The sequence below is a fragment of the Ceratotherium simum genome, chromosome 28, assembly GCF_057802395.1.
Source record: "Ceratotherium simum simum isolate JZ-2026a chromosome 28, ASM5780239v1, whole genome shotgun sequence".
NCBI classification, from domain to species: domain Eukaryota; kingdom Metazoa; phylum Chordata; class Mammalia; order Perissodactyla; family Rhinocerotidae; genus Ceratotherium; species Ceratotherium simum.
The window spans coordinates 39,572,232-39,596,563 of record NC_141927.1 but is presented as its reverse complement, the minus strand read 5'-3'; the positions used below and the strand labels follow the sequence as shown (position 1 = coordinate 39,596,563).

General features: G+C 37.7%; 1 protein-coding gene across 5 annotated transcripts in view; it reads right to left on the bottom strand.

Annotated features, from left to right (window-relative positions):
* The window catches only part of HOOK3 (hook microtubule tethering protein 3), a 110,190-nt gene that overhangs the window by 77,534 nt on the left and 8,324 nt on the right, over nt 1-24,332 (bottom strand). For 4 of the 5 annotated variants that reach the window (XM_087418598.1, XM_087418599.1, XM_004441218.3 and 1 more), the window contains exons 3-5: nt 7,704-7,776; nt 4,382-4,432; nt 2,678-2,810 (exon numbers count right to left, since the gene is read on the bottom strand). In XM_087418598.1, coding sequence (XP_087274724.1) covers nt 2,678-2,810; nt 4,382-4,432; nt 7,704-7,776 — 257 coding nt within the window. The remainder of the gene's footprint in view (nt 1-2,677; nt 2,811-4,381; nt 4,433-7,703; nt 7,777-24,332) is intronic. The other variant, XM_087418601.1, reaches the window with a different exon arrangement.

Here is a 24,332-nt window from a genome sequence, read left to right as displayed (position 1 = left end):
CCAGGCTATGGAGAAAACAGCACAGCGAGGATGACTAAACAGCCCCCAAATAAAAGACTGCGAACATGGAAGAGAAGTAGCAGAGGCCCTGGTAACGGGGAAGGAGCACTTAATGACGGACCCTAGAGTGAAGATAACAGTGGGAGCAGGGAGGTTGGGAAGTTAGTAAGGTGTGAGAGGGGAAGCGTTAGTTAAGAAGCGGTGTTGCCACGTCAAGGCCCTTCCCCGCGAACACCGTAGAATGCTAAATGATAAAATAATGATGAGAACTACATTAATGTACAATTTTTGAAAAATAAAAAAATTTACAAATCTTAAATGTCTGAAATACAAGTATATATGATTACAGGATGCAGATCTATGAGGCAATGCTGGAGAATGAAGTGTGCTATGTCAGGGACTTCATCCTGAAAACTTGACTTTTAGGTCCAAAATCTACAGCACAGTTTAGTATAAAGAGTATGAAGTCTACATGTGGAAGAGACAGGGGTTTTTGTCCTTGCTAGGCTCTCACAAGCAAGAAATCTTGGGCAAGTCATAGAAACTTATGAGTCTTAATTTCGTAATCTGGAAACAGTATTTTTCGTTCTGTTAGTGCCCAGGAGAGTACTAGGCAGAAAGGAGACACTCAGTAAATATTGTGTTTTCTACTATTAATCTTTGCTTTTTCAAATTCATCACCATTTATTTGCCCCAATTTGAGAAGTCAGCCAAAATAAATGTACATTAAGTCAATTTTCTGAGCAATTGCCCTAACTTCTTCTAACTGAAAAGATCATCTAAACACAAAGCCCTTTTTATTTGTTTAGTGCCTTATGGATTACAAAGCAAACACACACACACAAATTCATTTACTCCTCATGACTATCAGGTTTTGTATCCTCAATTTGTAAATGAGGAAACAGGCTGAGTGTCTTGCCCAATGTCAGTCAGGCTGTAAACGGCAGAGCCACTGTAGTCAGCCTTATGTTATACATCATCAACATGCAGTGACAGGTAACACTTCACAATTCAGAAATCCATTAAATTTGATTTTTAGCTCTCAACTGTGTTCCTGACAGCAGAGAACGCCCTCTGGATAAGTAAGATGTTAAAATACTGTCCAAAGTTTTCATCATTTATATACAATTTCAAGGGAAAACCTGAGTCTAGGCTTTATACAGAACACTTGGTCTATGTGACAAGCTCGATAAATGTTATGATCATCTTCTTTTCCATAGGAATATGGATATAGGTAACATGCTTATTTTCCTGTTCCTACCCTATAATATAATTAGCCAACTCTTAACAGCTATACACTTCCAAGGACCCCTATGTATTAAGGATAATCCCAAGAGTTAATGAATCTTCTAACAGAATAAATACATAAGAAGTCACTATCTGAATTCAGTGAACTACATTAAATAATTTTTCATGCAACTTTTAAAATCAAAGCATCTACTTAGAGATTTAACATGTCTTGAATCCTACTTATACCAATCTTCTAATCTTTGACAAAAAACTTGTTAGACATTTCAGTAATATACAAAAATCACAAATGTAGAAAATTCTCTATTTAAATTTTGAGTTAAGTTGAATAAACAAACTAAAATTTACTATACGATCATGGCATGCTAAAATCTAAAAGGAATGGGGCTAGAGAGAAATAAACACATTGTTAGAAAACATTCCTGAATCAGAGACCAATAAAACTAGTCATAGCTTCAAGAAAACAATGTTGACTATTACTAAATTCATGACCAGAACACCAAAAAAGTACAGACAACAAGTTAATCAAAATCTGTTTTGCATTACCAGAGATGGGGTAGGAGGAAGAAGAAAAATACCTTTGGGCTTAAAAAAAAACCCTCTTCTTCAAAGGTTATGTAAATAACAGTGAAATACCGTGCCATCACCTTTTAGCAGGCTCTATCTAACCTTTCTCCTGCTTCACCTCTCTTTGTCCCTTCATCACTATTCTCCAATTATAGTTGTGGTGGTTTTTTTAACCTCTCAAAAGTAACGTAGGTCTTTCTGACATTCAGTTTCTACTACTCAGATTACTCTTAATCCATTATCCTCCATATCTTTGCTTAAATAACTTCCCTGACCCATGCCTAGACTGTCCCCTACACACTTTACCTTCAAGCACTCGCCCCACTCAGCTGTGTGGCATTATCTACTGCCCGCCCCTCCACTTACCTACAAGCTCCCCGAGGGCAGGCACCTTGTCTGTCTTGTCTGACACTGTGTTCCTAGCCCCAGCACAATGCACAAGTTCAGTAAATATTTGTGAAATAAATCCTTCGTACTTGCAATCTAAAATATCCAATTTTAAGTTCCCGGAGCTGAACTGCTCCAGTATTATCATTATCATTATTAGTGATATTATTAATTAATTTAGCTGGACTTTGTCCAATTCACAGCAAATTTCACTACATTCAGTGTAGTTAAAAATAATCTACTCAAAGAACTACGTAGTCTTGTAGAACAGGAAAGAGTGTCATCACAATCACATTTATTCTAACTTGCTCTTTTAAGCTTGAAAACAAATGAGCAAAATTGTAGAAAATGGCATTCTTTGAGGGTGGCCTTAAAAAGATGTTATTGTTTGTACTGGTGATTTATATATAAAATATACAATATATATTACTTTCATAGTTATTTTAAATGCATACACTAACTTCAAATAAATTACCTTGCTTCTGTTCACAGTTCACAGCACAGCCTAAAATGAGCTGAAGCATCCTTCCGAGCTCTGCAGCATCAGAATGCTCCCCAATAAGGTTCACATCAGGAAGGGTAAAGTCATTAATTTGCTGTCCTAAAATCTGAATGGAGACAAAAGGATCAGAATTGAATTTACATTTACATGACAAAATAAAATATCTGACAGAGATTAGTTTGTCAGCAATGGAAACTAATTGCTAAGGACAGAGCTGTCATGTCAATCTCACCCTCAATTTCTATTTTTACCTCCCATACCTAAGTTATAACTATCCTGAGTCACGGCAACTTAGGCCCTAATCTGATATGTGGTATGCACACTGAGCAAAGACACTGATACTATGGATCTCTCCACCACCCCCAGAAAGACTGGTTGTGTACCCTCTGAAGAAGCAGAGCCACAGAGGTTCTGAACCAGAGGGCACTAGAAAGAGCAGAGATTAAATATAGGTTCATGCCCCCAACAGTAAGATTCCTCCTAGCTACCTCCACTCCATTTGACTCCAAAACGCTGATAGCAAGACACTTACATCAGGAAGGAGAATGGAAGATTCCTGTATGGGGAAACTCACTGGCCTCAAATGAAATGACTTATATGCAGACAAATATAAGGTCTCTGATAACTCTACAGTGAAAAAAGAAGATACTGAAAGCAGAGAAAGAGGAAGAATGTGGCTGTAGTGTTATGGGTGAGGGGAGAGCAGTGTAAGACGAGGTTAGAGGGGTCATGCAGTACCTGGTGGCTCATGGTAAGAAGTAAGGATTTGATTCTCAACACGAGGAAACCATGGAAGACTTTCAGGAGGAGAGTGACATAATCAAATTTTTATTTTTGAAAATCATCCTGGCTTTAGAGTGTAGAACAGACTGTAGAGAGGCACGAGTGAAATAAGGGTCTCCAATAATCTAAGAAAGAGCTAATGATGGCTTGGTATGGGTGGTGGCAGTAGAGATGGAGAAAGCTATATTTTGGAAGTTTAACTAACAGGTCTGGCTGATGATATCAAAAGAAGGAAGGACCATAAAATGATTTATAGGTTTTGGGCTTGAGTGGTAGTGTGGATGGTAGGGTCACTTCCTGAGATGGGGAAGACAGATGATGTAGATGATGTAGGTAAAAATGCAGGTAAGCTTGTGGGGAAAAAACAGTAAGGAAATGACATAGGTTTCTAAGGTTGTGTCCATTTGATACCTGTGATCATAAAATGTGAAGTAAATCTAGTTCCACTGCCTGATTTTTTTCCTAAGCAATGTCTTGACTGTTCTGATGCAGACTCAGAGGATAAACTGAGTTAATCTAGGGATGCGGGTTTGCCAAGAATAAACTGGAAGTAGGCAAGGGAGTTGATTACAACAATGCATGGACTCTAAACTACCTTTACAAGTAAGGGAAGAAAGGAGAGAGTTAACGGATAGCAGAAAGTAAACTTTAACATAAATTAGTAATCATCTACAAACTACTCATATTGTAGTAAAAAAGATATTTATCTAATAGTTGCCACTTAATAGATGGTGGTTTGAACCAACATCCTAGAATCTATATAACGGAAAATAAACTGATTACTAATTTTCAGGTAATTTTTCCTTTACCTGTTTCAAGTAATATTGTAAAATATTATAAAATGAAACTATCCTATAGTAACACTTCCAAGCAGAATGTCAAAAAAGTCCTTACCTCATGATTATAATCCAAGATTCCTTTTAAAATTTTCTTTAAATTGCTTATCTGTTTAAAAAGAGAGAAAACAACTTGGTAAAAGGCAAACACAGATCAAAATATAGTTTAACACAAAAAATTTCGGAACCAACTAATCATCCTAGTTAATTATAAAGTAAATATAAACAATAAAATTCAATAGCATATTTGAATTACCATCATCATCAAAAAAGGAATATCAATGGCTTAATTTATTTGATATAAAAAACTTAGGAAACAATTAAATTTCCAATTATGTTAAATTTTCAATGTTATGACCACACTGAGAAAAACTAGAGGGTAACTGAATAAGACTTAACAGTAAGATTAAATTATTCAGATTTTCTTCAGGTAAAGAAAAATGTGCCATACTTAATGAAGACCTGAGTTCAGTGCCGTTTTCCCTAGAAAAGTGGAATTGCATTTTACATAGAGGTTAAGTTCCAAGGTTAGAGCATTAAGTAGAGATTATACTAAAAATTGCCCTTGGAAATTTCTTAACGTAACCTATGAAGTATAATGTCTCCAAATTCCTCCACTGCCAGAAAAGACTGCTATTTCTTTAGTTGAGCACCAAAGTAAATATTTAGGAGCCATTAGATTTAAAAAAATGATTATATCTTGAAATGCTAGCATAACACTCAGCATTGCAAGATACTTATGCTGTATGAAGCATCCTAGAAACGAGACAGGATGAGGGACCAACATACAGATGTCTCCCCACACTCACTCACTCTTGGAGCATATATAGGTTCACTGGCCACATGTCATTCGGGTGAAATGACAGGCAGAATCATCTGCACTATTTACTGTAAACTGGTATTCCCCTCCGCTCCCCCTGCCTTTTTTTTTGGACCTAATTCACACGGGGGAATTTGTGCTAAGCTAAATGCGTATACAATGCAATTCTGTTGATCATCTATCTAGCCATTCCTAGCCAATGTTAGCAGCTGAAGATGTCCTAGGACAGAAGACAGTAGAACCTGCGGCTATCAAATAAAAGAGGCTGAATCACAGCAGTGCAATCCAGTGGTAAGTCAAAGACATATTTACTTTTAAGGGAGAAAATAAACTGAAAACTTATTTTCAAAAAAAAATCTCAAATAAAACTAACACGTTTATACTTCTAGAAGAATCTGAAGACACGGAAAATATATAATATACTTTATTTCATTTATTCTAGGATATTCATTTTTTCCTATTTTAACATTTTTAATTAGAATGTTTTAAAAAATACGGAAAATATATAATATACTTTATTTCATTTATTCTAGGATATTCATTTTTTCCTATTTTAACATTTTTAATTAGAATGTTTTAAAAAATCAATGTGTTCATTTAAAATGATAGTTTATTTCCCATTGAAAAAAGTTATAAATCTTATCATTAATCAATGGTATCTTAAAGAAATATAACATACGATAAAATATGAAGAACAGGAATGCAAATCAGCACTGACATTTTCAGAAGAATATGATCAACTTTTTCCCCTTCTCTGTATTACTGCCTTTGCCACACTTGTCCCCTGAAGACAGTGTGTGTTTATGAGTATACTGTGCACACGGGGGTGGGACACGAAACTCTCCTTGGTCAAGCCAACAAGCAAACACAAAATGATTAGTAGCATTAATTTAAACTTTCATGAATTGTTTTAAACATGTTACAACATTAAAAATTAATCATTTTGGGGCCAGCCCCGTGGTGTAGCGGTTAAGTACGCGCGCTCCGCTGCTGGCACCCCAGGTTCGGATCCCAGGCGCGCACCGACACACCTCTTGTCAGACCATGCTGTGGCGGCGTCCCACGTAAACTGGAGGAAGATCGGCAAGGATGTTAGCTCAGGGCCAGTCCTCCTCAGCAAAAAGAGGAGGATTGGCATGGATGTTAGCTCAGGGCTGATCTTCCTCACACACACACAAAAAAAATCATTTTTAATGGCCTATTCTTGAAAGATTATTTAGAAATTAAAACAGTGCCATTAAGCAGTGTCCATTCGCTCCAGCTTAGTAAAAAAGAAAGAATTAGATTTTGGCATGCCCAATATCTAAGCAATCAAATATTTTTCATCAAATACATGTTTTATGGGGGAAATATAAAGACAAACTAAGCTTTGCTTAAGTCCAAGGGCTTCACATGCTTACTCATTTGCATTTCTGAGTCTCTACCAATCTATATCAAAAAGGAATGGTTTCTGAGTTTTCCAAACTGCCAGTCATGATCATTACTGGGTCATAAAAATCAATTTAGTGTAACAAAATTACAAGATGGGGAACAAATTAGTGGTTGCTAGGGATTAGGGCGAGGGGTGCCGTGGATGTGGGTGTAAAGGGAAGCCCTGCAGAGATGGAACAGTTCTGTATGTTCATGGTGGTGGTCATTATATGAATCTGCACCTTGATAGAGCTGTACAAACACACACACAAGAGTGTATGTAACACTGGTGAAACCTGAATAAACTGTGGATTGTATCACTGTCAGTTCTCTAGTCTTGATATCATATTATAGTTATGCAAGATGTTACCACTGGAGAAACTGGGTGAAAGGTATACGGAAATTCTCTGCACATTTTTTTTGCATCCCTGCCCCCCATGAATCTATAATTATTTCAAAATATAAAGTTAAAAATATACTTTAGTGGGTTGCAACTAATATTTTAAAAAATTTAATAGAAACATCACTGCATAAAGTAAGGTTAAAAACTTGTTCAACTATATATGAACACACATTTAGGTGGGTAGCAGGTTACAATGTAAACTATATTTCTTATTGTGGGTTTTGGTCAAAGAAGCTTGAGAAACACTGGAACTTAAGGCTACTAGGAAGGAAATGAAAATAATTCATTCTCTGAGTGTTTTGGACACAGTTAATAATGATCAACATTTTCTCATTATTAATATCACCACCACTAGCAACCAACATTACACTGCCCTGCACTACCCTAAGTGCATCACATGTTAACTTATTTATTCCTGTGAAGTAGACCCTATTACAACCCTCATTTCACAAACGGGGAGGCCGAGGCCCAGAAAGGTTCAAGACTCTTCCACAGACAGTAAATGGCAGAGCTGTGATGTGGACACGGGCTCTCTGGGTCCAGACACCATGCCCTTGTCTGTGCTTTAGTGACTGACATTGTATCTTGGGGAGAACTTCAGGCTCCCTCCAATCTTCAATTCTAGGTTATTCCACTAAAGGCTACCTAAGTTTCTAAAGCTCACTGGACCCAACAGAGCAAAAATCAACAAATATTATACACACACAAGTAAAAGATTAATTAACATGGAAAAATTTTTTAAAATACCTTTAGCCTCCAATTATCTCCTACTTCAGTTTTGATTCTGTTTAGCCAATTTTCATCAAAATATGCAGGATCTCTGCAAATAAAAAGCTAGCATATTAAGATCATGTAGCTATCAAGCTAAAACAAACAAACAAAAAACAAAGAAAATCGAAACCCATCTTGTATCATCACTTAACTGCAACAAAAAAATGTATTTGCCACATATCAGCCACTAAGTAACTCAGTACATGAGACCAGATGCAATTATAGATTCCTCTAAAATCAACTGATTTTACTAGTTACTAAAACTGATTTTATTAGTTCATTAAAAAATATGTATTTTATCAAAAAACAAACTAAAAGGTGCAAAATGATAACATACAGTTAACATATTTTAAAAACAAATTATACACTAACCTGGAATTGGCATAATTTGTAGATATCACTAATATCTAAAAACAGTCAAAATTAATGACACAATTTTAAATAGACAAAAGACATATATTATGAAGGTTAAAATAAGCTTTTCAGTTAATATTTCAATGACTTCTATCACCTACTACTTCAAAGGTCACCAATAATAGTAAATTTCAATTTCTTTAAATAATATAAACTGAGAACCTATTTTCTCAGATATAATACTAGGCATTAGACAAAGATGGACTCTGCAAAAGGCTTAAAATCTAAGATAACATTAGTGTGGACAAACAAATTCAAACAAGGATAGAAGCTGAATATACTTATGCTTATCTTTCTTAGGAAAACTTCTCAAACTTCTATGAAAAACTAGAAAGAAAAAAAACTTTTATCCCAGCATGATCTTCATTTTAAAGCTTTTGAAACCAATGCCCTAAGAAATTAAATTTGTTCAAGACCACAGAATGAACACCTATGTTTGTCCTGCTTCAGCAAGTGCTAAGTCCAAGATCTTTCCATAACACCACAACTGTCTCCATCAATCCCAAAAACATAACAGCAATGAGAGAAATATGTTAGGAAAAATCTACATTTCAACTTATACTGTCACTCCAACTGATAAATACAATCTGTACTAAATTTTTTTTATCTGTTTATTTTATTTTTATTTTTTGATGATTGGCCCTGAGCTAACATCCGTTGCCAATCTTCCTCTTTTTTCTCCCCAAAGCCCCAGTACATAGTTGTACATCTTAGTTGCACATCCATCTAGTTCCTTTATGTGGGACGCCGCCACAGCATGGCTTGATGAGTGGTGCATAGGTCCGTGCCCAGGATCCAAACTGGTGAACCCCGGGGCTGCTGAAGCAGAGTGCATGAACCCAACCACTACGCCACCAGGCCGGCCCCCAATCTGTACTAAATTTTGCACAAATTATCTCTAAATGAAGTAACATGCCATTTAGAATTTTTAAATTTTATTATTAAAAAGGAAAAAATGTACTTATTTAGGTACAAGGATTTATGAAAAAAACAGTCCAAGTTACTCTACAGAAATCTATTATTTTTGAAGACTGTATCAAAGTTAACATATTAACTTTATTGTCTATCTCTCTACTTTTAAAAACAGCTTTATTGAGATATAATTCACATACCATACAACTCACCCATTTAAAGTATATGATGCAATGGATTTTAGTATATTCAGAGTCGTACAACCATCACACAACCTAATTTTAGAACATTTCCATCTTTCCCAAAAGAAACCCTGTATCCATTAGCTGTCACCCCCCACTTCTCTCTCCATCCAGCCCCTGGGAATTACTAATCTACTTTCTCTGTCTATGGGTTTACGAACTCTGGACATTTCATATAAATGAAATCATACACTGTGTGGTCTTTTGTGTCTGGCTTCTTTCACTTAGCATGTTTGTTTGTTTGTTTTTTTAAATTTTATTTATTCATTTATTTTTTCCCCCAAAGCCCCAGTAGATAGTTGTATGTCATAGCTGCACATCCTTCTAGTTGCTGTATGTGGGACGCGGCCTCAGCATGGCCGGAGAAGTGGTGCGTCCGTGCGTGCCCGGGATCCGAACCGGGGCCGCCAGCAGCGGAGTGCATGCACCCAACCACTAAGCCATGGGGCCGGCCCACTTAGCATGTTTTTAAGGTTCATCCATATTGTAGCATGTACCAACACTTCATTCCTTTTTACGGCTCAATAATATTCCATTTACAGATATACTAAATTTTGTGCATTCATTCATCAGCTGATATACATTTGGGTTGTTTGCACTTTTTGGCTATCATGAATAATGATGCTTTGAACATTTGTGTACCAGTTTTTGTGTGGACATATGTTTCGTATGGGTATATGCCTAGGAGTGGAATTGCTGGGTCCCATTATAACTTTATGTTTAACATCTGGAGCACGGCCAAACTGTTTTCCAGAGTAGCTGCACCATTGTACATTCCCACCAGCAATGTATGATGATCTCAATTTCTCCACAGTCTTGTCCACTTATTATTATCTTTTTACTTATAGCCATCATAGCGGATGTGAAGTGATATCTCATTGTGATTTTGATTTGCATTTCCTTAATGACTAATGATGTTGGGCACCTTTCATGTGCTTACTGGCCATTTGTATATCTTCTCTGGTGAAAAGTCTATCCAGAGTCTTTGCCTATTTAAAAATTGTCGGGCCGGCCCCGCGGCTTAGCAGTTAAGTGCGCGCGCTCCACTGCTGGCAGCCCGGGTTCCGATCTGGGGCGCGCACCAACGCACCGCTTCTCTGGCCATGCTGAGGCCGCGTCCCACCTACAGCAACTAGAAGGATGTGCAACTATGACATACAACTATCTACTGGGGCTTTGGGGGGAAAAAAAAAGGAGGAGGATTGGCAATAGATGTTAGCTCAGAGCCGGTCTTCCTCAGCAAAAAGGGGAGGATTAGCATGGATGTTAGCTCAGGGCTGATCTTCCTCACACACACACAAAAAAAATTGAGTTGTCTTTTTGTTATTGAGTTGTAGTTGTTGTTTGTTTTTTGTTTTTTTTTTTAGTATTCAGGATAAAAGCCCCTTATCAGACATAAGATGTGCAAATAATCTCACATTCCATGAGTTGTCTTTTCACTTTCTTGGTGGCATAATTTGCAGCACAAAGGTTATTAATTTTGATGAAGTTCAATTTATCTATCTTTTCTTTTGGTGTTACATTTACTTTTGTGTAATCCAAAATCAGGAAGATTTACTCCTATGTTTTCTTTGAAGAGTTTCATAGTTTTATCTCTTATATTTAGGTCTATGATCCATTTGTATATAGTGTATGGAAGGGGTCTAACTTCATTCTTCTGCATGTGAATATTCATACTCATCTATTTTTGTTTTAAGCTTAATCTAGCTTCCTTAATTGAAGTTCTTTTGTTATTAAGATCAACTAATTTGAGCAAACTTGTGCAAAAAAAGGAAACTTACTAGAAGATCACTGAGGTATGTTATGGTACTGAAAGATAGCTGGGCCTCACAAAGTACTGGAATAAGGATCCAGAAAGCTGTTAAGAATCCAGACAATACTCTCTTTCTGACTTGCATCTTTGTTTCTGTCCATCTACACAGTTTTCTCTCTGTAGACCAACTTTTTTCTGTTTCTCCATACACAATGCTGAAGATAACTGCAGACATGCCCAAGTCTTCATCACTTCAGTTCAAGCAAATAGTTTAAAGACCAGCCATGACTCAGTCCCAATTTTAAATTCCCAGGAAAATCTAAATGATCCAGCTAGAGACTGTTTTTCATCCCTAGTCCAATTATATGTGACCAAAAGGATGGAGGGCTGCAAGTAGGACACACACAACTTTAAGGAAAAGAATGACCACACCTGTCACCAGAGGGGTGAGTTTTCAGAGAAAGTGACCATTGTAAACTGCACAGATAACCCCCAAAAGTATTCTCTTCGCTTAAAACCTCTTGTAAAAATAGATAATGCAAAGAAAAACAATAATTGAAGTGAATACTACTAAAATATTAAGGAATTATTGTAAAAATAATTCATAAATTAGACAATGTTGGCAGGAGTGGATGTCCAAAGCTACCCCTCACTGGCAGCAGCCATGACAAGAGGTGGTGACAGAAGCCACTTCCAATGGCAGAAATGATCCTGATGGAGCACCTGCTGAAAGAGGTCCCTGGGATGGGACTGTGTCCAAGGAGAGGAACCACTAGGAGCAACTTCAGTGAGCCTGGCAGGAATTACCCTCAGAGTTACCATTGAGAGTAGCTGGTCAGTGATGGAGCTGGGGAGATTCCAGAGGATGTGGAGACCAGTGGTCCTTTGTGTAGCGGTTAAAACATGTGGGCTGCAGAACTAGACTTTCTTGGGTTCAAACCCTGACTCCACAATTGTGTGAACTTGGGGAAGGCACTTTCTCTCTCTGTACCTCAGTCTTTTCATTTGTTAAATGTAGACAATAATCGCATCTAATGCATATGGTTATTGTGAGAATTATATGAATTTATACACATAAAGCATTTAAAGATTTATGGAACATAAAAATTCATAAATTAGACAATATTCAATATTTTTTGATACTTAATCTAAAAAGCACAATCATTGCTAATCAAGTATTATTAGTCTTTCCAACCAAAAAAGACTGACAAGGAGGGCAATCTGTGTGTTTGGTGCTATGTGGCTAATGATTACCCAAAGCCAAAGCACTGAGCTTACTGGTGAGTGGCAATTCAGGGTTACACAACTAAAAGATACTTATATTTCACCAGAAAAACCCTTAAGTTATAAAAAAGAATGCTTTAAAATGTCTGAGAAATTTTATACTGCAAGAATCCCAAGATGATGGGATATTTCATTTGTAATTTAGAGCAATACTTCATATGAATAAAAGAACTCAGAAAAATCAATCACTACAACGCAGTTTGCTTATTGGTCAAAAGATTACCAAATCAAAATCTCAGAATCATGCCTGAGCTAGGAAGCCAGGACAACAGAAACAGCTGCTGCTATCATATACTAAGCACCTACAAGATGCCAGGCACTGACCCAGGCACTTCACACTCATAATTACATTGCAAGAATAGTACTATTATCCCTATGTTACTGTTAAGGAATATTAGACTCAGAAATTAAGTAATTTTCCCAAATTCAATCAAACAGTGAAGGGGCAGAGTTGACAGTACAATCATTTTTGTTAAAACAGATCAGTGGAGTTCAACACAACACTGGTTCTAGCAACCAACACCAAGGTCCTGTGGCAAATGAACTCCTTCATGCTCAGTAAACTATGTCACAAAGAGACAAACACCAACATGGCTCACCACACTCTGTGTGCATTAAGGGTAGATATTTGTTCTCATACACTGCTGTAGTGCCCACTACCCCATGTCTGACACATCGCAGGTTCTCAATAACCAACTATGGACTGAAATACATTTGGAAAGTGATGGAACTTTTATTTAATAAGCTTCAATCTACTACTTGGGCAGAACAGAGCAAGAATAGTAGTCTACAGCCTTCTCATATTTCATGTGATTTTCCCTAGCAATAAACTTTGACTCAATATGCAGGCATCTAGCATAACCCTGTTTCTATAAGTAGCTTACAATTTCAGCAATGTTTTCTAGGTACCCCTTAAATTAATGCTCTCAGGCTAGGATCAAACAACATAAAGGTTAATTTTCTCCAAAATCTTAATAGATTATAGTTTTGCACAGATATGAAAGTAACAACTGACAGTCTTACTGGGAGTGTTCTTCACAAGTGAGAAGCTACAGTTAAGAAGATGTCCTGACTCCCCCTAAGAAAAAAAAAAACACCACGAAACATACAAACCATTTCTTTAGATTTTTCTGGTAACAAGTCTATTTGGCTGTAACTCATGTACCAGTCATAGCTTAAGCTAAAGGAAATGCCCATTAATTTTAATTCTTAATATAATTCCAGAAATATATTGTCTGTTTGCAGTCAGTTGCTTTCACAGAAACCAAAAGATTACATTTTATTTCTACTGCTACAATTATTTAAGCACTGTAATATTCTTATCGAACTTCCCCAAATTAAGATGGGGTCTAAAACAAACACTGTATTTTGATCATTTCATAATATGCATTTTTATTAGCAAACCCTAATATTTTCTATAGATATTTAAATAGACCTATAGATGGGTCTATTTTCTAACAATCTTTTAATTATCTAAAACAATCATTTTGGTCCCTTGCCATTAAATGTGTATTGGAGAGTTGGCTATAATAATTAAATTTCACATCCATAATGACAACAAAAATATAGCAAATTATGCTTCACCTCTACTGTGTCAAAATAAGCAATCCAGGCACATAAAGGGCAGGCTCCAGACTAAGAGGCACCTCAGGGTGGGTACTATAAAAAGAAAAGTATCCATTTAAGAGGCATTCCACCACTGTCCACAGCTTGACCTTCATTTTATCTCCTTTATCTCATCTATTTTCTTTTTCCCTCTTTCGTGAACTTTGAAAACAAACTTACTACTTCTGATCTTACTCTTTCAATAGATATGTGGTTGTCATATAATAAAAAATATATTTGGTCTTGTCTGTGGTTCCTGGCACTGAGCTCCTAAAACCCTTAGAATTTCCCGCGTGATAGAAGTGTCCTGTGTAATTCATAATGAGCCCTTTCGGACCACACCTGAGTTTATGCTAATAAGGTGATTCATTGTGGGACTCCTAGAGAGCTTCAAGAGGGGCTTGTCTCAGAGGAATCAACGTGATTAGAGGGTTGGAACTTTCAGCTCCAGCCCCTGACCTCCAGCAAGGGACTGGAGATCGAGTTCAGTCACATGGCTAATGATTTCAATCATACCTTATGTAATGAAATCCCAAACAAAAATCCTTTACAACAGGATTTGGGGAGCTTCCAGGTTGGTGAACACACCAACATGCTGGGAGGGGTAGTACCATGCCTGGGAGGGCATGGAAGCTCTGCGCTGGCCCCAACTCCACACCTCGCCCTTTCTATCTTTCATTTGGCAGTTCCTGAGTCGTTTCCTTTTTAATAAAACTGTAATCATAAGTATAGTGCTTTCCTGAGTTTTGATCATACATGCAAACTCTTGAACCTGAGGGGGTTCTGGGAATTCTTGAATTTGTAGTCGACTGGGCAGAAGTGTGGGTACCCTGAGGACTCCATGTCCACCCCAGGTCTGAAGCGAAGGCAGTCTTCTGGGACTGAGGCCTTAACTTGTGGAGCCTGAGTCGACTCTGGATAGGGTCAGAATTAAAGGACTTTGACCTTAACTTGTGGGGTCTGAGCTAAATTAGGAAGTTAGTGTCAGAACCAAATTGAACTGCAGGACACCTAGTTGGTGTCACGGAAACTGTTGATGGAAAATAACAGGGTGGTGAACTCTTCTTACACACAAAGGATAAAAGAAGGTAAAAGTTGCTTTCTTTTAATTGCAGTCAAAATTTATAATTCCATATTCATACATTCAACAAATATTTCCAGAACACCTACTACAGAGCAAGACAAAGGGATCTGGAGTGTAAGGGTGGTGGCAATATTAAATAGGTGGTCAGGGTAGGCTACACTGAGAAACTGACAGATCTCAGTTAAGGCTGGAAGGTGGTGAGGAAGAGTATTATGTGGATATCTGACTGACAAACACTCAGGGTAGAGGGAAAGTCCATAAAAAGCCCTAAGGCAGGAGATGCCTGATGGGCCTGAAGATGAGCAAGGGAGCCTGTGTGGGAAAGAACACTACAGTAAAGAGGTCCGATTGTTAACAGGTGGTCCAGATACCTAGGATCTTATATACTATTGTGAGTACTGTGGCTTTTACACTGAATGATTTCACCAATGTAGGGTTCTAAGCAGAAAATCTGACTTACTAAAAAATCACTCTGGCTGCTGGGTTCACATTAGACTGTGCGCAGGCAAGTGTAGAAACACAGACACCAGTCCGGAAACTGTTAATATGATATAGGCAAGAGATGATGACGGCCAGACCAATGTGGTAGCAGTAAAGGTAGTAAATTTTTTCAAACATACAGAGAAGGAGAATATTTTGGTGAACAACCATAAGCCAATCACAGAGATTTAACATTCTGCCATATTTGCTCCATACTATTTGGGTTTTTTGGACGTCTTACTCCTAAAAACTCCACAATACATCCCTAATAAGTAAGGCACTTTCCTGTATAACCATAGTTCTGATACTACACCTAATACAGAAATACTCCCAAAATACCATCTAATACTCACTCTATATTCAAATTTCCTCCATTTTTCTCTGTCTTTTAGTTGGTTTCTCTAGTTGGTTTGTTCAAACAAGATCCAAGAAGAATCATGCATTGCATTTGTTTTTGTTTTTGAAATTGTGGTAAGAATACCACATGATATCTACCCTCTCAACAATTTTTAATTTTTAAGTGCACAACACAGTATTATTAACTATAGGCAAATGTTGTACAGCAGATCTCTAGAACTTATTCATCTTGTATAACTGAAACTTTATACCTGTTGAACAGCAACTCCCCATTTCCCCCAACTCCCAGCCCCTGGCAACCACCATTCTATTCTCTGTTTCCATGCGTTTGATTATTTTAGATACTTCATATAAGTGGAATCACGCAATATTTCTCCTTCTATGACTGGCCTATTTCACTCAGCACAAACGTCTTCCATTGTTGGATATGGCAGGATTTCCAAGAACCATGCAATGCATTTGGTTAGTGTCTGTCTGTCTCTATCTCTTTGGGCTCTTTAGTCTAGAACAGTCCACCCTCTTCCTTTCTTCTCATGATACTGACTTAAGGAGACTAGGTCAAGCAACCTGTAAAATATCTCACTTTCTGGATTTGCCTAATTGTTTCCTCATGACTTACTTTAACTTGTTCCTTTAGCCTCTGCATTTTTCTGTACACTGGAAGTTAGATCTAAAGGCCAGACCTAGATATATTTTTAAAGTATAGCCATCAGGATTTCCTGACAGTGTGGATGTGGGATGCGTAGAAAAAGAAAGATAGGTTTTACAGTCTGAGCAACTGGAACGCAAGAAATGCCAACAACTGAAATGAGAAGACTTTTGACTGAGCTGGTTTTGGGTAGAAGACAGGAAGTTTAGTTTAGATATGATAACTTTGAGATGTCTTATAGACCCAACTGGAGATGTTAAGTAGACAATGAGACAAGTCTGGAGGTCAGAGGAAAGATTCATGTCAGATATAAATTTGGGAATCATTAGGATATGGATGATATTTAAACTCATAAGACTAGATGAAATCATCAAGGTAGTGAAAGCAAAGAGAAAAGAGAAGAGGAACAAAGCCTGAGTCCTTAAGTACTCCAGCGTTGCCAGGAAGTAGGACAGAAGAGAAAAAACCAGCAAAGGAAATGTAGATCATCCAGTGAAAAAGGAGAAGAACCCAGAGGGTAACAGTATCCTGGAAGCCAAATTCTAAAAAAGTGTTACAGGGAGGTAAGCAGATGAGCCTCTGTCCTTCGAATGCTGCTCCACGTCCAGATAAGGACTGACCATGGGCCATTAGAATCAGAAATGTGTAGATAATTGGTGGTCCTAACAAGGGCAGTTTTAATATAATGGTGGGAAAAATGCTGACTGAATTGGATTTAAGAGAGCAGGAGGAGAAGAATCCAAGACAGTTGGGTACAAACTATTCTTTGAAGGAGTTTTGCTGCAAAGGGGAGGAGAAATGAAATACTGACTGACAGAAGTGAGATCACGATAAGTATTTTTGAAAAGAAAAGATATAATAGTTTGCTTGCATGCTGATGGATACAATCCAGTAGGGAAGGGAAAACTGACCATGTAGGAAAGAGGGGAGAATTGGTAAAGTGATGATCCTGAGTAGGTGACAGGCAATGGGATCCAATTTACAAAGTGCAGGTACTTTAAGATAGGACCTCCCCCCCAATCCCATAGCTCATATGTAGTAATAGGCAGCAAGGCAAAGTCAAACTGATGCAGGAGGCTGATAAATGTAGTCATGGGATTTTACGGAAACTCTCTTTTATTTGTTTCAACTTTCTCAGAAGGAGGATATATGCCACCTTGTGGTGAGCAGATGAATAAGAGAGGATAGGTGGTACTGGAGGTCTGAAGAGAGAAAGGTGTGAGACAGTCATCTAGAAGAGGGGGGGAGTGAAAGGACTGGGGAAGTACATCATGGCTGTAGGATTCCATAAGGTAACACGTGTGGTTTCGTGGTGAGAAATTTCAGTAAGATCCATCAGCATGCTTGTGTGTTTTTCCAGCTAGGTTCAGCTGCATAGGTGAGAAGCAGAACTGGCAGGACATTAGATTTAGCCAGAGTTGTGGTTTTGCCAAACAAATACAAAGAAATGAGAAAGGGGCAAAGGAACTAAAAATGAGGAGTGATTAAGATTGACCATGGAATTTCAGCTGAATAAGAGCAAAGTAAGAGAGGTGAAGGTGAAGGACAGCACTGAGATCCCACTGGCACTAGAGAATTGAAGAATTATTGGAGACTTGGTACCAGAGGGAGTGAGATGCAAAGATAGGAAGTACTGACCCGACAGTGGTAAAGAAAAAATTGAGATTATGGAGAGAGTAACACATTATCGGTAATTATAAGGTATAGGTATGACCATGGGAATGAGTGGCTGAAATTGGGTAGAAGACAAGATCAATGGAGAAGAGTTCAAGAAATTGACAGGCAAGGATATGAAGGATCATCCACGCACGTAGTCAAATCACCAAGAATTTAGACAAGAGTAGTATTGGAAAGAGCGATAGTGTGCCAGGATCCAAAATTGTTGAGAAATGACAAGAAATGACAGCAACAACGAGGGGTGGTGGATGATGTCATAAGATTCAAAGGGTTTTAGGGAAGATGAAGGAGAATGGTCTGGAAGCAGCATTGAGGAGCTCCACCTCTGGGCTAGGTGGTAGACGAAGCCTGTGGGGAAAAAACAGCCACTGCTTGAGAAGCCTGCAGAAGCAGTCTTGTTAGGAGAGAACCAGATATCTTTCAGAGCTCAAGTTAGATCAGGGCAAAGCCTTCACTGTTCTTTGGCACAGGTACTGTAGGTTTACCAAGAATCACAGGTTTTACAGCATAACCAGTCAATTCAAATTCTTGCTGTCTTACACAAAACACACTGTGCTCTCCAAAGTGGGAGCTGCTTTGTAAAAATTTTGATGAAGTCTAATGCTAATTTTCTTCAAACCAAGAAGTTGAAAATAGGAAATAAAATTGTACAAATTTGAGTTTAGACAATATTAACAGTCACAGTTCCCTAAAGACTTAAGCCAAAAAAGGTTTTCATTTTGTATTTGTTGACATAAACATGTAAAAGGATAGATCATATCTTAGCGTTTTTGATGACTGATATATTAGTAAAAAAATATTTAAATGAACAAGAATCTAACCATTCATGAATGATGTCTGTCCAGTCATTAGGAAATTCAACAGAATCAAAAGTCCTGAAAATATGAGAAAGAAATCTTTTCAATAAATAGTGCAAAAAAAAAAAAACCTATCCTTATATCTTATGTAAAAAGTAACTCAAAATGCATCATAGACCTAAATATAAGCACTAAAACTATAAAACCTCTAGAGGAAAACACAGGAGAAAATCTTAGTGACCATGGCTCAGTAAAGATTTCTTAATACAACAAAAACAAAACATGAACTAAAAAAGAAAAAAATTAATAAATTAGACTTTATCAAAATTAAAAACTTTTGCTCTGCAAAAACACTACTAAGAAAATGAAAACGAAGCCACAGACCAGGAGAAAATATTTTAAAACATACACATGACAAAGGATTTGTATTTACAATATATAAAGAACTCTGAATTTAATAAGACAATTCAATTAAAACACAGGCAAAAGATAATAGTGAACAATTCACCAAAGAATATATATAGGTGGTAAATACACGAAAAGATGCTCAACATCATTAGTCATTATAGAAATACAAATTAAAACCAAATGATATAAGGGCCGGCCCGTGGCTTAGCGGTTAAGTGCACGCGCTCTGCTGCTGGCGGCCCTGGGTTCGGATCCCGGGCGCGCACCGACGCACCGCTTCTCCGGCCATGCTGAGGCCAAGTCCCACAGGCGGCAACTAGAAAGATGTGCGGCTATGACATGCAACTATCTACTGGGGCTTTGGGGGGAAAAAATAAATAAATAAAATCTTAAAAAAAAAAAAAAGTCTATAAAAAAAAAACAAAAACCAAATGATATGCCACTAGAATGGCTAAAATTAAAAAGACTGAACTTAGCAAGTGTTGGTGAGACTGTAGTGCAATTGGAATGCTCATACATTGCTTGTGGAAATATAAATGGTACATCCACTTTGGAAACAGTTTGGCAGTTTCTTAAATATTAAACATACACCTGTCATATGTTCCAGCCATCCTACTCCTAGGTGGAATTTTACCCAAGGGAGATGAAAGCATATGTCCATACAAAGATCTGTATACTGATATTCATAGCAGCTTTATTTATCATAGCCTAAAACTAAAATAACCCAGATGTTCATCAGCAGATGAACGGATCAACAGATCCTGGTATATCCATACAATGGAATATGTATGAACTATGAATACAGGCAACATGAATGAATCTTAAAATAATTATGCTGCAGGAAAGAAGCCACACCCTCTCCCTCAAAAAGAAAACATATTGTGTGAGTCCGATTATATAAATTTCTAGAAAACGCAAATTAATCTATAGTGGCAGAAAGCAAATCAGTGGTTGCCTGGGGATGGGAAAGGGGTGGCAGAAAGGAGGGACTGAGGAAACTTTTTGAAGTGATTGATATGTTCATTACCTTGACAGTGGTGATAGTTTCACAGGCATCAACATAGGTAAAAATTTATCAAATTCTACACTTTAAAAATGTGCAATATATTGTATGTCAATTTCATCTCAATAAAGCTGTAAAAAAAAAAAAAGGAGGGGAGGCAGTGCTAAAAAAAAAGTCAAGCCACGAAAAGACATGGAGGAAACTTAGATGCAATACTGTACTGTTAAGTGAAAGCAGCCAATCTGTAAAGGCAACATACTATTGGATTCCAACTATACGACATTCTGGAAAAGGCAAAACTATGGAGACAGTAAAAAGATCAGTGATTGCTGAGGGTCAGGGGAAGGGAGGGACAACCAGGTAGAGCAAAGGGGATTTTCAGAGCAGTGAAACTATTCTGTATGATACTATAATGATGGATATATGTCATTATGTATTTGTCAACCCACAGAATACACAACACAGAGTGCACTATCATGTAAATTAGGGACTCTGGGTGATAATAATGTGTCAACGTAGGTTCATCAACTGTAACAAATGTACCTGTTGGGTGTGGGATATGAATAGTGGGAGAGGCTCTGTGTGTGGTGGGAACTTGCCAAACTTTTCACTCAATTTTTAAAAACTTTTTTTATTGTAGTAAAATATACATAACAAAATTTATCATTTAAGCCATTTTTAAGTGTACAGTTCAGTGGCATTAAGTATATTCACATTGCTGTGCAAACATCACCACTATCTACCTCCGGAACTTTTTCATCATCCCATACTGAAACTCTTTTCCACTCAACTTTGCTGTGAAACTAAAAAATGCTGTAAAAGACAAAGTGTATCAATTAAAAAAAAAGAGGAGGACATGAACCTACATGGACAAAAGGAAAGAGAGAAGATAACAGCAACAACATTTTGGAAGCTGGAACGCAGATGAACAGAAAATAGCTTAAAAGACTAGAGACAGAAAAATAATCATACTAACAATAAGCATACTTAGATCCATTCATAATTGATAAAATTTCTACTAAAACTACCAAAAGATACAGTTTTTCACTTATCAGCTAGGACAAAATGAAAAGATCTGCTATTTTGAGTAGAGCTCTCTTCTCGGCACCCACACTCTATATTGGCTTACCTCATGCCTCTCTGGTCCCTCTGCTGGTCAATGTTCTAATCAACAATTAAAGTTCTTCAAGACTCAGGCTACACATTTTTTCTTCTTATCCTACACTCCTCCCTAGGTGATTTAGTCCACACTTATGGATTCAATTAAGAGATACTCAAATTGATATCGCCAGTCTGGACTCCTCTTCTGAACTCTAGCCTGTACAGTCAACTGCTAACTTGGTATTTTCTCTTGATGTCTCAATACCACTCAAATTCAGTGTCCCCCAAACTAAACTCATGATACATCCAGCAGTCCTCCATAGCAGATTCCCTTTCAGCATTCCCACATCAGTGGTTTGCACCCTCTTCTGTGTATCTGCTTAAGTTAGAAACTTAAAAGTCAATTTTGATACCTCCCTTTACTCGCTACCCTCATATCAATCATCAAAATTTGATTTTCTGTACCATTTTGAGCCCGTCCACTTGTTTTCATCTCCTTTACCCCCTCCTTGTCCAAGCCACCATCATCTCCCTTTCGAGTTACTACAAATTTCTTTTCAATTGATCATCCTTCATCATTTTGGCCTCTTCAAATTCATTTTACAACTGCAGCCAGAATATTTTCAAAATATAAATCTGACCGTGTTAACCCCTCAGTTGCTTCTCACAGCCCTTGGAACAAAGACACAAAGCCCTACATGGTCTGGCTCCATCTACCTTTCCATCCTCATTTTGTACCATGCTCCCCCTCTCTGCTTTAGCCACTCGAACCCTTTCTTTCTGTAGTAGTGTTCACCATATTCCATCGATCTACAAGGCCTCTGCATACGCTCTTCCCTCTGCTAAGAAATCTGCTACCGTTCATCTCGCAGATTTAATTTACCTTTACTTACTCAGGTAGAATGTTCATGACTTCCTTTACTGAGTTAAATATGCCTCTTACAAACTGTCACACACTGTGTACTTCTCCTCTGTAGCGGTTGTTATAGAAGCAATTTTTTTTTTCCTGGTTATTTAAAATCTGTTTTTCCCAGGTTATAAACTCTCTGAAGGCAATTACTCTGCGGGCTGTGGCCACAACCCTTTGATCACAAGCGCTGGACATAAAAGTAGCCATTCAATAAATATCAAACTGACGAAAGAGGAACTGAACTTCCGAAGCTGTATATATTATACAATTATTTAAAATAGATAATATGCAACAATATGAATGAATCTCACAGACATTATGTTGAGTGAAAGAAGTCAAACATAAAAGAGTACATACTGTATGCTTCCATGTATAAGACATTCAAGAACAGGAAAAACTAATTAATGGTGTAGAAGTCAGAATCATGGCTATTTGGGGGCAAGGGGTATTGATTAGGGAGGGGCATCAGGGGAATCACCTAGGGGCTAGAAATGTTATATATCTCAATCTGGGTGGTGGTTACATGGATGTGTGTATACACACACATATGCATACAACATACACACACACTCATCACTTTTTTTTAGTATGCTTTTCTGTATATGTTGTACCTCATCAAACGGCAAAAAGGAAGGCACTTGGGAGGGAGGAGAAGGTAAAAATCTGTACTGATGAGAAATATGCCCACAAGGCTTTGGTAAATTAAAATAACCACTTTGTAGAACATAATGTATGTTATGATCTGAATCTGGCAAAATGATATACAAATACAGTCTTTCTTCTGGTCTAGCAAGTGACAGAAATCCTACTCAAACTAACTTAAGCAAAAAATTCACTTACTGACAGATACCACGAAAGCTCACTTAGCTAGGCCACATGCCCACAAATAATTTTTATTAAGAACGTCAGTGAAACTCTCTAGACCATTCAAAGGCTAAAAATTATTAGGGCACCACTCAGAGATGACCGTGAAAATCACAGGATCACCCTTCTCAGAGTGCCAGAATCCGGGCTGGTCAGGTTGCAAATGAGCCTTCTCAAGCTCCATCAGTCTGTGTGCCTACATATCAGGAGAGATGTGTCATGTAAGCTACAGAAGAAAGCAACAGCAAGCTATAGTTTGCAAGCATGAGTCCCCAGTTCTAAGGTACACAGATTCTCTGAAATGCAGGCAATTGAGGTGCTTCTCAGACGGGCAACTCTATACAGCTCGCCGCAAGGTGAGCAACACAAGAATTCACTTAACGATGATTCTCAAGAAAACTGCAGGAAATCCCAGCTAGTCATACACAAATCTTTTAACATCATCAGGCTGACAAATGCTCAGGGTTTCAAAAGACAAAGGTATCCCCCACATCATGTCAAACCTAATGACCTCTTAAAGTCACAGGTAATCCTTTATTTGAACAATTTCTAGGTCAAAAGCCGAAGATGGCCATACAATATCAATTTTACAACTATTATGTTTTCAAAGTACTTGGAAAGGATCAGGTATGTTTTATATATCCCAAACAAATATTTCATTCCTTTAGTCATTCAGTAAATATGAGCACCCATGATGCAGACTGAACCATAAGAAACTGCTGTTATTTGACCATTTTGACCTACAAAGCAGGGCATTTTCATATGGTTCAACCAACCAGGCATTGCCCTTGGTGCTAATACACGACAGTGAACAAAACAAATTCCCTGCCTTCATGTGGAGCTTACATTGTGTGTGTGTGTGTGTGTCTGTGTGTGTGTGTTTGTGGACAGGTGGGAGGGAGAAGCAGCAGATAACAAATAAACAAGCAAATATACGGTATATCAGATGGTGTTACATACTTTAGAGAAGAACACAAAAGGTTAAAAGGAATACAGAGTATCCCTTTTATGGGATGCTGCTTATTTTCTATGGGTGGCCCGAGAAGGCCTCACTGAGACACCGTT